This window comes from Carassius auratus, chromosome 48, assembly GCF_003368295.1.
Source record: "Carassius auratus strain Wakin chromosome 48, ASM336829v1, whole genome shotgun sequence".
In the NCBI taxonomy this organism is placed as follows: Eukaryota; Metazoa; Chordata; class Actinopteri; order Cypriniformes; family Cyprinidae; genus Carassius; species Carassius auratus.
The window spans coordinates 10,117,712-10,130,843 of NC_039290.1; the positions used below are offsets into that span (position 1 = coordinate 10,117,712).

At 35.2% G+C, this 13,132-nt stretch overlaps 1 protein-coding gene across 1 annotated transcript; it reads left to right on the top strand.

Annotated features, from left to right (window-relative positions):
• Window positions 1-862: 862 nt before the first annotated feature.
• Window positions 863-11,278, top strand: LOC113065825 (RING finger protein 150). Its single transcript, XM_026237355.1, has 7 exons — window positions 863-1,593; window positions 3,839-4,089; window positions 6,859-6,930; window positions 7,015-7,097; window positions 7,994-8,090; window positions 9,144-9,348; window positions 10,343-11,278. The coding sequence occupies exons 1-7, from the start codon at window positions 1,143-1,145 to the stop codon at window positions 10,441-10,443; spliced, it is 1,260 nt and encodes a 419-aa protein (XP_026093140.1). The 5' UTR covers window positions 863-1,142; the 3' UTR covers window positions 10,444-11,278.
• The last annotated feature ends 1,854 nt before the right edge of the window (window positions 11,279-13,132 follow it).

Here is a 13,132-nt window from a genome sequence, read left to right on the forward strand (position 1 = left end):
ATGCACTCCTCTGTGGAAAATGGAAAACGGGATCTTTGTTTCTCACATTGCTCCTTTTCCGTATTAAATTATTTGGACATATAGGCTACTTTTTAAGCGTTTTGCTCTTTTTCTGTCGTAACATCTTAAATATGTCATCTTTACTGTGAATAAAAAAGTGCATCCATCCATCATAAAAAGTGCCTCGCATGGGTCCAGAGGGCGAATAAAGGCCTCCTGTGGCGAATCAATGCATTTTTGTAAGAAAATAAATCCATATACGAAATTTTATAAACTGTAATCATGCTTTTCTGGTGGATGATGTGGGACGTAGACATTACGTAAGGTTTGGTGAGAATACGCTAGTCTCACGGAAAAAAAAAAAATGTTTGTTTACAGGAGCAAAGGGAGCAAAGTTTCCTTACTTTAGCAAACGAAAACCAGTCTCATCTTGGCTTTTACAAATCCTCATTTTATAATTCCTGGCCAGTGTTTTGTTTTTCACTTTCTCCGCTGCACTTCCACATTCATCACTTCTCAACAGACCTTACGCTGCGTAAGATTATATAGTTTCAAATATGGATGCTTTTCTTACACAAATGCATCAATTAACTTCAGGGGTCTTTATTAACCCACCTGAGCTATAAGGGACACTTTTTATGATAGATGGATGTGCTTTATTTGATGTCTTATGGAGTATTGAAAAATAACACCCATTCACTGCCATTATACAGCTTGGAAGAGCCAGGGCATTTTTTTTAAATAACTCCTAATGGATTTGTCTTGAGGGTGAGTAAATCATGGGGTAATTTATATTTTTTGGGTGGACTGTCTCTTTAAGGGCGTCGCGCATGCGCAGATCCTCGCTCCGCCGCTAGTGGTCGCTGTTACGCGCTCCGTTTTTGTCACAACAGCTGAAGGCACCATGGCTCCATTGCGCCGCTTCTGCTCACGTTTTTACCCAACCAACGCGCCTCTCGCACAAGCAACAGGCTCTAGAGGTGATTAATTACCAAACTCCGTCTTCCAAGTTGAGTGTTTCGACCACGAGTGTCTGCGATCGCGCCGCGTAACGCGGTCGATACGCACAAAGGCGGAGATTATGGAGTAAACGCGCGTCGCGCGGCCGCTAGACTCTCCACAATAATCAGAAATACACCGCTATGGCACTCTCGGTGATCCAGACGTGTCGTAGTCTGGCCCTGTCCACCTGGCTGCTGTCTTTCTGCTTCGTCCATCTGCTGTGTTTGGACTTCACGGTGGCGGAGAAGGAGGAGTGGTACACGGCGTTCGTCAACATCACGTACGTGGATCCGGACACGGCCGAGGTCCGCACCGAGAAGACGGAGTGCGGGCGTTACGGGGAGCACTCGCTCAAGCGCGAGGCCAGAGGCGTGCTGGCGATGCCCGTCGCGCCGCAGGACAAGAACGCGTGCGATCCCAACAGCAGATTCACGCCGCGCGGACACGGCGCGTGGATCGCGCTCATCAGCCGCGGAAACTGCACGTACAAAGAAAAAATCCGAAACGCCGTGGGAAAAAACGCGTCAGCTGTGGTCATATTCAACGTGGGATCCTCGAACCCCAATGAGACCGTCACCATGCCAGATACAGGTGATGCATGTCTGCATATGAGCGATTGTGACACGCTGTGTGATTGCAAATCCATATTTGGTTATGAATGAATGAATGAATTATGCATTTATATGAATTATGCCTTATATATTTATATGGATATGGAGTGATGGCAAATGCATGGCTGGCTGAATGTGATGCCCAATGCATGTGTGTTGTGATGCATGCATGCATTCATCATCTGTCACCTAGATATGCATCTTTGGTTATGTGTTATTGTAAGTCCATATACGGTTATGAGTGGTGGCTGGTGGTAAATGCATGTGTGGTTATGTGTGATGAGAAATGCATTATTGCATATGTCTGGCTGCATGCGAATGCATGTGTGGTTTATGTGTTTATTTATAGGTTGTTATAATGCATGCATTATATGCATATTAGGTTATGATTAATGGTGAATGGATATTGTACACGTTTGATTGTGATTCACTAAATCTGTGATGGTTTAAAGAAATAGTTCACCCAAAGTTAACTCACCTTTAAGACCATTCACGATTAGGATGAGTTTGATTGTTCATCAGATTTGGAGAATTTCGAGCAATGCATCAGTGTCTCAGTAATGGATGCTCTGCAGTGAATGGGTGCCGTCAGAATGAGAGTCTAAACATCACAATAATCCACACTGTGCAGATTTCTCTCCTGATTCAGACCAGGCCACTTTTTCACTGGAGGAAGCGTCATTAAGGATTATGAGCTCGTGTTTTAGCTGGAAGCAACAGTCTGAAGTTAAAAACTTTAACAGTTTTTATCAGCTGTTTGCACTCTCGTTCTGACGGCACCCATTCACTGCAGTTCGTCCAGCTGTGTTTGTATGTTCTCTCACATCTGGAGTCGTGATGATAGTGTTGTGGTCAGCGCTCTGGTCACTCTGAGTGTCAGAAGTTTCATCTGACGCCTCTTATCTCTTTCTATCTCGCCGTGAAGTGTTGCAGAAATGCTGTTTGTTTAGTTCCTCTCTTTGTTCTGCTTCACTATCTGCATTTCCCTCTTGTGTTGCTTTTCTTGTTAGCGTTAACTCTATCTTTGAACTCTGTGTTTCGTTTGGGCTGAGGAATTCTATGCCCTAATTTTTTTTTATTTAATATTTTCTGGATTCTGTTTTAAGGTTCACATACAATTTGAGTAATCGAAAAGCATGTTTCATTAAAAAATCATGATACTTATATAATTAAAAAACAAAGTTGAACAAAAATTGCATATATGGCCCAATGAAATAATTTCTAGATATTTTTTCTGATTTAAATTTTCTGGATTACGTTTGAACGGTTAGTCTAAATCATAATAATCATAGAGAATGTATCATTTAATCATGAAAACTTATTCTGTTTAACAACAATGTATAAAAAAAAAAAACCTATGAAATCCTTTACATTTTTTTCCATTCTGTAACCCCCCCCCCATTTTATGTTTTTTGTCCCCAATTTAATAAAAACATTTCTACATTTTTTCTCCTCTATTAACATTTTCTGGATTATATTTAAATGGTTGCATTAAATCCTAACAATCAGAAAGAATGCCTAATTAATTAAAATCATGAAACGTATTCAGTTTAACAAAAAAATAAATTAAAATTTTAACAAAGTTTACTTTTTTAAGCCCTATGAAATCCATTTGATTTTTTCCCATTTTTATCATTTTTTTTAATTCAGTTTTTTCTTCTCAAATAATTTTCCCCCAATTTATTTTATTTTAGTTTTTCCCAATTTTTTGTCTCCTGATGTTTTTTTCTCCAATTTCATTTAAAATGTTCAGTATAATATTTAAATGGTTAGATTAAAACTTAAAAATCAGAATTAAATTAATTAAAATCAGGAAACCACCATGAAAAATATTAAAAGTTTAACAAAGTTTACATTTTTTAAGCCCTATGAAATCCATTTTATTTATTTATTTCCGTTTTTATAATTTTTTTCCTCAATTATTTTTTTTTACATTTTTTTCCAATGTAATTTTTTTATTCTAGATTTTTTTTTTCCTGATTAAAATGTTCTGGATTATGGTTAAATGGTTAGATTAAATCATAAAAATCGGAAAATTTGCCTAATTAATTAAAATCATGAAACTTATTCAGTTTAACAAAAAATATTACAAGTTTCCCAAAGTTTACAGTTGACCAAAAAAACATTTTTCCCCCATGTAATTTTTTTCCTGATTTAATCTAACTGTGTGTAGTTTAGCCACAGAGGAAGCTGAGCCTCTGGTTAACGGTGTCTCTGTGTTTCAGGCTCCGGTGACGTGGTGTCCATCATGATCCCCGAACCCAAGGGTCGTGAGCTGGTTCTTCTGATGGAGAGGAACATCACTGTTCTCATGCACATCACCATCGGGACACGCAACCTCCAGAAATACGTCAGCCGCACCTCTGTGGTCTTCGTCTCCATCTCCTTCATCATCCTCATGATCATCTCGCTGGCCTGGCTCGTCTTCTACTACATCCAGCGCTTCAGATACGCCAACGCCAGAGACCGCAACCAGGTACAAACCTGACAAACATCGTCTTTCTGCTGAAAGTGCTGCTTAACTGTGTTTCCAGCCACTGTGTGTGTTAGACACATCATTTTGTTCACAATGTGTGTTTATGTGAAAATCTAACTGGGCTGATTGATTAATCTAAATAAAAAGTAAATCATGTAATGGGATTAAGACAACAGTAAATATTAATAATTTAATAAAAAGTAAAAAAAAAATCAATACTTTTTTTATTGCTGTGAAATATTACATTATTAATATTTCTAATTTAGTTTTTATATAATACTATTTATATATTGAATTATTTGGTATTATTGTTTATAATAATAATAATAATAAAACAATACTTTAAATAGATTAATAATATTATATTTTTGTATTGTACAGTGAAATATTAGATACTTAAATTTTTTTTAAGAATTGTTATTATTATTATTATTATTATTATTATTATTATCATTGTTTATACAAAAACAATACAAATAAAATGATTATTAATTGTTTTATGATCTTTTACATATATAGAATTACATGTATAATAATAATAATTATTATTATTAATAATATACTTTTTCTTAATACTCAGTGGTTTATTGAACAGTGAAATATTACATTAATAATAATTTAACGTTTAGCAGTATTTATAGTTGTATTATAATTATTCATACAAAATAATACAATTACATTTAATAGCAACATTGATTATATAATTGCAACATCAACAAAAATAAAAGTCAAATTGTGTAGTGCTACAAACAAGCACAGACACACACAAAAAGAGTTAAGCTTCAGCTGAGCACTAACCACTTTCTTGGTGGTTTGCATGTTTGTGTGTGTTAGAACGCAACCCTAAAACATGATAACAGACCACAGGAAGTGACTTTTATCACAGAGAAACAACTGCAGAGCCTTTCATTACAGCTCTGTCGTTAATTATTCTAACGAGAGACTGATGTCAAAGGAGAAATACGTTCATTAATCAGGTTCTGTTCTCTGATTGGTCACGTTCTGTTCTCTGATCGGTCACGTTCTGTTCTGTTCTCTGATTGGTCACGTTCTGTTCTGTTCTGTTCTCTGATTGGTCACGTTCTGTTCTATTCTGTTCTCTGATTGGTCACATTCTGTTCTCTGATTGGTCACGTTCTGTTCTCTGATTGGTCACATTCTGTTCTCTGATTGGTCACGTCCTGTTCTCTGATTGGTCACATTCTGTTCTCTGATTGGTCACGTTCTGTTCTCTGATTGGTCACATTCTGTTCTCTGATTGGTTACATTCTAGGGATGCACCGAAGTTTCGGCCACCGGAATTTTTCGGCCGAAAATGGCCTTTTCGGTTTTCGGCCGATAGACTTTTATCACCGAAACAACACGGCCGAAATGTTGTGATGACGCAAACAGAAACCGCGACCTGCACGTGCACCTGCATAGTGCAGACAACGAGCTCCACGCGACATTCACTTAACACCAGTGAGAACATTCTCTCTCTTCTTACTCCTTTATTCGCAGCACTAAAGCGTCTCCTAACAAAGAGATTAATACACGAAGTAAAAACAAATAAAAGTACAGTCTTATAGAGTCTGTTAGCACACGTCTCACTGAGATCTTTTCGGATCCGCTGCACTTCACCGCGAATGTGCTTGATCCGCGTTATAAAACCATAACTTGGATGCGGAAATAAGGCAGCGCGCACGAGAAATGATCCAGGCCGCGCTGGATGCGGAGAACCCGCGTGGAGACGGAGAAGCGCCAAGCGCAGGAGACAGATCAGAGCGCAGAAAAAAAGACTCGTCTCTGCACCAGATGAGGGGCATGCACCATCGTTGTCTGATATGTTCAGTGGAATTCTGCAAGAAAGTGCCTCAAATAATAATAATACGTTGGCTATTTTGTTCTTAGGCCACTATATATATACACACACACACACACAAACATATATACATACATAATATCAGATTGTAGCCATATTTATGCTAGATTTTATGCTAGATTTCTGCTTTAATTTGATAAAAATGTTTATTTATGCCCTGGCCCTATTTAAATACACTCTCTCAAATATTTCTCAAATGTCAGGCAGATGACAAGCTCAACTGCTCAACAGCTAGATGGTTATCTGTCTGAAGACCCCATCCCCAGAAGTGATAACAGTCTTGCCAACTGGAGAAGTAATGCACTTTCTAGTCCTACATAGAAAATTTCAAATGCACTTCACCTAAATGCACTTTGTTTTTATGAGAGAACTGTTCATTTTAAAACCTTTCTGCAGCCAGTAGGCCTGTACATTGTTATTAAATATACACATGAGTGGGATAAATTTTTAGTTTGAATTTTATTTTATACTGTGCATTGTTGCAATGTGCTTAATAAATATTTGCATCATTTGTAATTATGTATTTTTAAGTTTTTTTTTTTAAATAAGTTATGTAATTGTAATTATCTTTGAAACTTTAATATTAATTTATGCAATTGCAATGTCTTAATTTTAGTAAAGTTAGTACACGGTCATAGCAATAAATACAATGTTACTAATAATTGGCATAATTTCTTTCGGTGTTTCGGTTTCGGTTTTCGGCCTTGGTTTTCTCTTTTTCGGTTTTCGGTTTCGGTCCAAGAATTTTCATTTCGGTGCATCCCTATTACATTCTGTTCTCTGATTGGTCACATTCTGTTCTCTGGTCACATTCTGTTCTCTGATTGGTCACGTTCTGTTCTGTTCTCTGATTGGTCACATTCTGTTCTCTGATTGGTCACGTTCTGTTCTGTTCTCTGATTGGTCAGAGGAGGCTGGGAGACGCCGCCAAAAAAGCCATCAGTCAGTTACAAGTGCGGAGCATCAGGAAAGGCGATCAGGTGAGCTAATAAACACTCAGTACTGCAGTCTTTACAGCAGTGAGACTCTTTGTTTTGTCTAATGATGTGTGTCTGTTTCTTTAGGAAACGGAGAGTGATTTCGATAACTGTGCCGTCTGTATCGAGGGCTATAAACCAAATGATGTGGTGAGAATCTTACCTTGCAGGTAAACACACACCTGACGGCACTTTTGATAAACTACTAACAAAATGTAGCCAACTACATTCATACAATGTTATTCCAATACTAGTACAGTAATATACATACATAAATAAATAAATATAAATATATATATATATATATATATATATATATATATATACACACATACATATATACATACATACACATTAATGCATGCACATACAATTAATTGCATACAAAATAAGTTTTCATTTGCATAATGTGTGTGTGTGTGTGTGTGTGTCTTCTGTGTATATTTATGTATACATAAATACACACACATACAGTATATATTTTGATAATATTTTTACGTCTATATTTATATAATTTATAATTTAAAGATATATTAAATTAAAATTTTAACTAAATTTATTTATAATATATATTTAAAATATAAACATAACCTGTTTTTTTAAATATATATATAAAATCTGTAAAATTGTGAAATATTTTTACAATTTAAAATATAATGTTTCAATGTGAATGTGTTTTAAACTGTAATTTATTTCTGTGATGCTCCGCTGCATTTTCAGCATCATTCCTCCAGTCTTCAGAGTCACATGATCTTCAGAAATCATGAAAATATGATGATGAAAGGAACATCTCTGATTATTATCATCAATGCTGATTAATATTTTTGTGGAAAGCTTGATGCATTTTATTTTTCAGGAATCACAGATGAATAGAAAGTTCAAAGGAGCAGCATTTATTTGAATAGAAATCTGTTGTAACATCATGAATGTCTTCACTGTCACTTTTGATCAGCTGAATGTATCCTTGTGGATCAAATGCATTAGTGCTGAACTGATTGTTGTGCAGGTGATTTAATATCAGTTCACTGAGAACAGCTCCACACTCTTCTCTCTCTGCTGCTCGCAGGCATCTGTTTCATAAGAGCTGCGTCGACCCGTGGCTGGTGGACCATCGCACCTGTCCCATGTGTAAAATGAACATCCTCAAAGCTCTCGGCCTCACGGTTTGTGATTCTCTGTTTGTGCATGTTCAGTCCTCCTCGAGCTGGAGCTTCAGACAGAATCAGTGTCAGGAAAATCGGATTAAATTCACTTTATTATTAATAATAATAATAAGAATAAAAATATCATGTAGTAATTATTAATAACAGTAATAAATTAATGCATGACATTATTTCCAGAAGATGCTTTTTTTATTTCATTTTGTTCTTTTAACATTAATATTTAGATTTGTTAAAAAAAAATCTGTTTTCATTTGAATTTTTAAAAACGTTTTAGTCATTTTGTAGCATTTTTGACATTTTTATTTGTATTTTTTTTAATGTATATTTTTTAATTAATTTATTTATTTTTTAATTTTTTTCCTTTTTTAATTATTTCCATTTGATTATTTATTTCATATATTTTCTATATATTTTCTTTTATTATTTTATTTAGTTCTTAAAACATCATTTTGTGCCTTAATGAGTGTATCTCATGTCAATTTTAATATACCAATATAATATTTTTTTAAATTACATTTATATAATTTAATATACATTTTAGTTACTATAAATTTTAAAAAATATTTTTAATTATTTTTATATTTATACTGTTTCTATTTTGGAGAATTTTGTTATGATTTAAATTGTATATATATATATATATATATATATATATATATATATATCTCTGTCATTTTAATACATTATTCCAGTTTTAGTTATGCTAATACATGGTCTTAGACTAAAAATGTATGCCTTGCTTTCATTTTAATTCAAGTTAAAGTTTTAGTACTTTTGTTGTGTTTTTATAATATATATGTGTGTGTGTTTAGTTTTTATTGATATATAATTAACTAAATGAAAATAAAATGTTGCCTTGCTAACTAGCTAATATACAATATGTTTAAACATTTAATATTTTATTTTCTAAATTTATTTTCAAGCTCTGAAAGTTAGTTTTATGTAGTTTAGTTTACTTTAAGCATGCTGAAGTCACTGAAATGCATGTCTCCTATCTTCACTATGGCTGGAGGGTAACTCTATGTTAATTCTATGTAATTCTGTTCGGTGCAGTCGAGTGCCGAGTGTCTGAATGAACTTCCTCTGGACTACGAGCTCGCCGTGGGGGGCGTGGCTCTCAACGCCATGGTGATGAGCGATGATGTCATGGCCGGTGATGTCGTCGGGGGGCGTGACCCCGGCGTGAGGATGGTGGGTCTCCCTCAGGTCCTCCTGGACTCTGAGCCGCTGTCCCAGGACACCTTGCCAACCGAACAGAGTGAGTCCTCTTCTGTCGTGCAAGGCATTGTGGGTAATCATTTACATTTAAGCATTTAGTAGATGCTTTTATCAAAAGTGACTTACAGATAATTCATTATTAATAGCCCAAAAGGTGTGAAGCATTGAGGCAGCCTTGAGATTGAAATTTTTTGAAATAGTATGCATTACAGAAATAATCAGATTAGTGTTTTTCACACTTCGTTGCATGTTAATTGCTATTAACTGAGAATGTATTATAGTTTAAATGTACGTTAAATTAACTTAGTGATCTTTCTATGTAATTTCAATAGTTTTTGAAATATGGATAATGTGTACTGATGAATATACTGACAAACATTTCTGGAAAACAAGATGTATTTTAATGTCATTTCTTTTGAAACTTGCATATTTAAATGTAACAATTATTATAGTTAACTAAAACTAAAACAATCAAAAAACTTTTTTTGTAATTTTAAATAGAGTAAATGTTAACTGAAATAAAATAAAATATTAAGAATTTTTTTTTTAATTCTCCTAGTTCCCAAGGGAAAAAAATACATTCATTGTAACTTCACTACAAAAATAAATAAATAAATAATATATAAATATAAATGTGTGTGTATAAACAAAAAAATTACTAAAACTTGAACAAATTATAATAAAAATAGAGAAAATAAAAATTATTTAATTAACTTAATAACACTCTCTAATTGATACTAAAATAACACTGATTTGTAAAAACAATTAAGTTGCAATTTAGTACATTGAAAAAATTATTAATTTTAAATATAATATTGAATAAAGCACATGTAATGCACAACAGAATATTTTTAGAACAATATTCTAAAATGTACTCTTTCAGTTCAACATTATGAAAAGTGTACTCATGAAAGTGGCCTTTTATTTCATTAATTTGACATAATCTGCAAGTACAACTTATTTTCACTGTGCTTGCTGTTTAGTAAGGACAGCATGTTGTGATGGATGTCATTATGACTGTGTTTCCTCCACAGGTGAGTTACAGCTGATCGCCAGCAGCAGTTCAGAGGTGTCGCTTGTGATGGGGGCGGGGCATTCGGACATTGACACGCCCACAGATGACCCAAAGTGCTGATCTGGCCACGCCCACTCGTGCTCAAACGATGGGTTTAGAGTGTAACAAACACTGCCTGCCAAGTACATACTACAATCCACATCCAATGTTACATTCATTTCATCTTCCTTCCTTTCTCTCTGAAAAGCAGGGTAAAGTCTGTTCTCTCTCGCCCGCAGTGCACACTACAGTATGCACTTGAGCTAAAGCACTTGTTCGGTATCAGCAGACGATGGGTTCTGCTCGGCTCGACAATCTTCTCTTTCTTACCGTTTCACCATGTGTCTGTGATCCCAGCGGGAAGAACGTGTCAAAGACTATTTTGAATCTGATCAGAAGTGGTTTATTTTTCTATAGAGAAGCGTTTGATGTGCTCAAGTTCTGCAGTATTTAAAAAAAAAAAAACAAGAGAGAGAGAGAGAGAGAGAGAATCTCAGTATTAGGAGTTTTGGGATTTGCCCGTCGCAGAAGATGCGTGTGACGGACGTCGTGCGGGACAAAACTGTGGGATTTCTGGGAAGTGCTCTTTGGGTTCTGTGGAGCAGGACGTGTGATGTCATGCCACATGCCCTGTCCATTACATTTAAAGGGATAGTTTCCCAAAAATGAAAGGTTACTGACGGCGTCTTCACCCTCAGTACATCCCGAGATTTGAAAAGAAGAACACATTTGGAGAAATGTAGCATTGCTTCATTGTCTCAGCAATGGATGTGAATGGGTGCCGTCAGAATGAGAGTCCAAACAGCTGATAAAAACATCACAATAATCCACAGCTGTCCAGTCTATTGGTTAATATCTCAAATCCATCAAGACATTTTGTGAGACACAACCTGAGATGGATTTTTTCAGTGTTATTATGGATTATGAACTTTTTTTTTTTTTTTTTTTTGTGGCAAGCAGAGGTCTGAAGTTAAAAACATCTTTAATGATGGATTTGTTTCTTACAAACATGCAGCTTTGATCTTTTGGTCAGCTTTTGGAGTGTTGTGGATTATTGTGATGTTTATATCTGCTGTTTGGACTCTCATTCTGACGGCACCCATTCACTGCAAAGCATCCATTAATTAGACACTGATGCAATATTACATTAATTTATCCAAATCTGATGAAGAAACAAACTCATTCTAATCTCGGATGATCTGAGGGTGAGTGAGATCTCAGCAAATGTTGGTTTTTGGGTGAACTGTTTCTTTAAAGGCATAGTTCACCTCATAAGTGTTCGTTCCGTTACTGTTTATTCACCCTCGGGTCGTTCCACATCTCTACTATTATTTATTATTTTCTGTACAACTCCAGAATCACTTGTGAAGTTTATTCAAACGGTTTCAGATGTTCTTTGTCAAATCAGACTCCTGGAATGACGTGAGAGTGAGTAAATGATTATTTTCAGGTGCACTGTTCCTTTAAATCTGTAACTCGCTCTTCCTGGTTTGACTGTATATTGTAAATAGAGAATAATTTTGTCCAGTTTTCTCCTGAATTGCTAAGTTTTTCCATCATGCACTTTATGTATTTAGAGGTTGGATTCCGTTGTGTGATTCGAAGTTCGGTCACAAGTTTGTGTATGCGCACACACACACACACACACACACACACAGAGTCTAAGTAGAGGTTTGTTTCATTTCATGCTCAGTATTTTGCACGTGTTTCAGTCAGACTGTGCTTTGAATATTAATAAATTTTAATGTATTTTTTGGGGGGGCTAAACGTCATGCTCCTCATTTACACTGTGTTTTCTTCTCTTGACTATGATGATGTCACATGATTCCATCTCATTTAAATATTTAAATGCTTCCGGAAATTCCAAAAACAGTTGAATAAAGAACATTCAGATCTTTATTCTGAACTCAGGACAGTGACAGTTGAAACAATTCCTGGATTTAAGTCCGATGTTTTTCTGGATGTGGAGGATGTTGGATCCGGTCGAGGTGTCTTCTGCTTCATCTAAGGGACAAAACAATAGCTTCAAACTTCAGCAGAACATGTTTCTTACTTATTTGAATGCACAATTTATTGCATATATATATATATATATATAAAATACATACACACACATACATTTTAAGATGGTTTTAGATCGAGAGTTCAGTCATTAGTAAATCACCTTCTAGCTTCACTGCAAGCTTCTGCAAATTTGTGCCTGATCATAAAACTTGCCAAAGCATCTGCCACCTAAAAATAATATGATGATTTACTGCTCGAGAAACATTTCTGATTATTATCAATGTTGAAAACGGTTGTGGTATTGAATATTTTTGTGGAAAACTAATACATTTTATTTTTCATGACTCACGTATGAATAGAAAGTTCAAAAGAGCAGCATTTATTTGAAACAGAAATCCTTACGGTCACTTTTGATCAACTGAATGCATCCTTGCAATTTCTTAAAATAACAAGCGTTTGAATAGAAATGTGTGTATACTCTTACCTCATGCACTGCATGTCCACAAGGAGGCAGCACCTGCATCATGAATTTAACCACAGAAGACAGAAAAAAATTAAATTTCCATTATTGGGCACATAACGTGTTATTTTTTAATTTGAGTACTGGGCAAGTCACAGGTCACAGTCATTTGTGATTAAAGGATGAGGCATCTTTAAAATCATTTGTATAGATAGTTTCTGTTAGATTGAAGTGAGTTTTAAATGATTTCCTCATAGGATACAGTTATTGATCAGCCTCACCCTGCATCTGTCCAGTGGTCAGCTC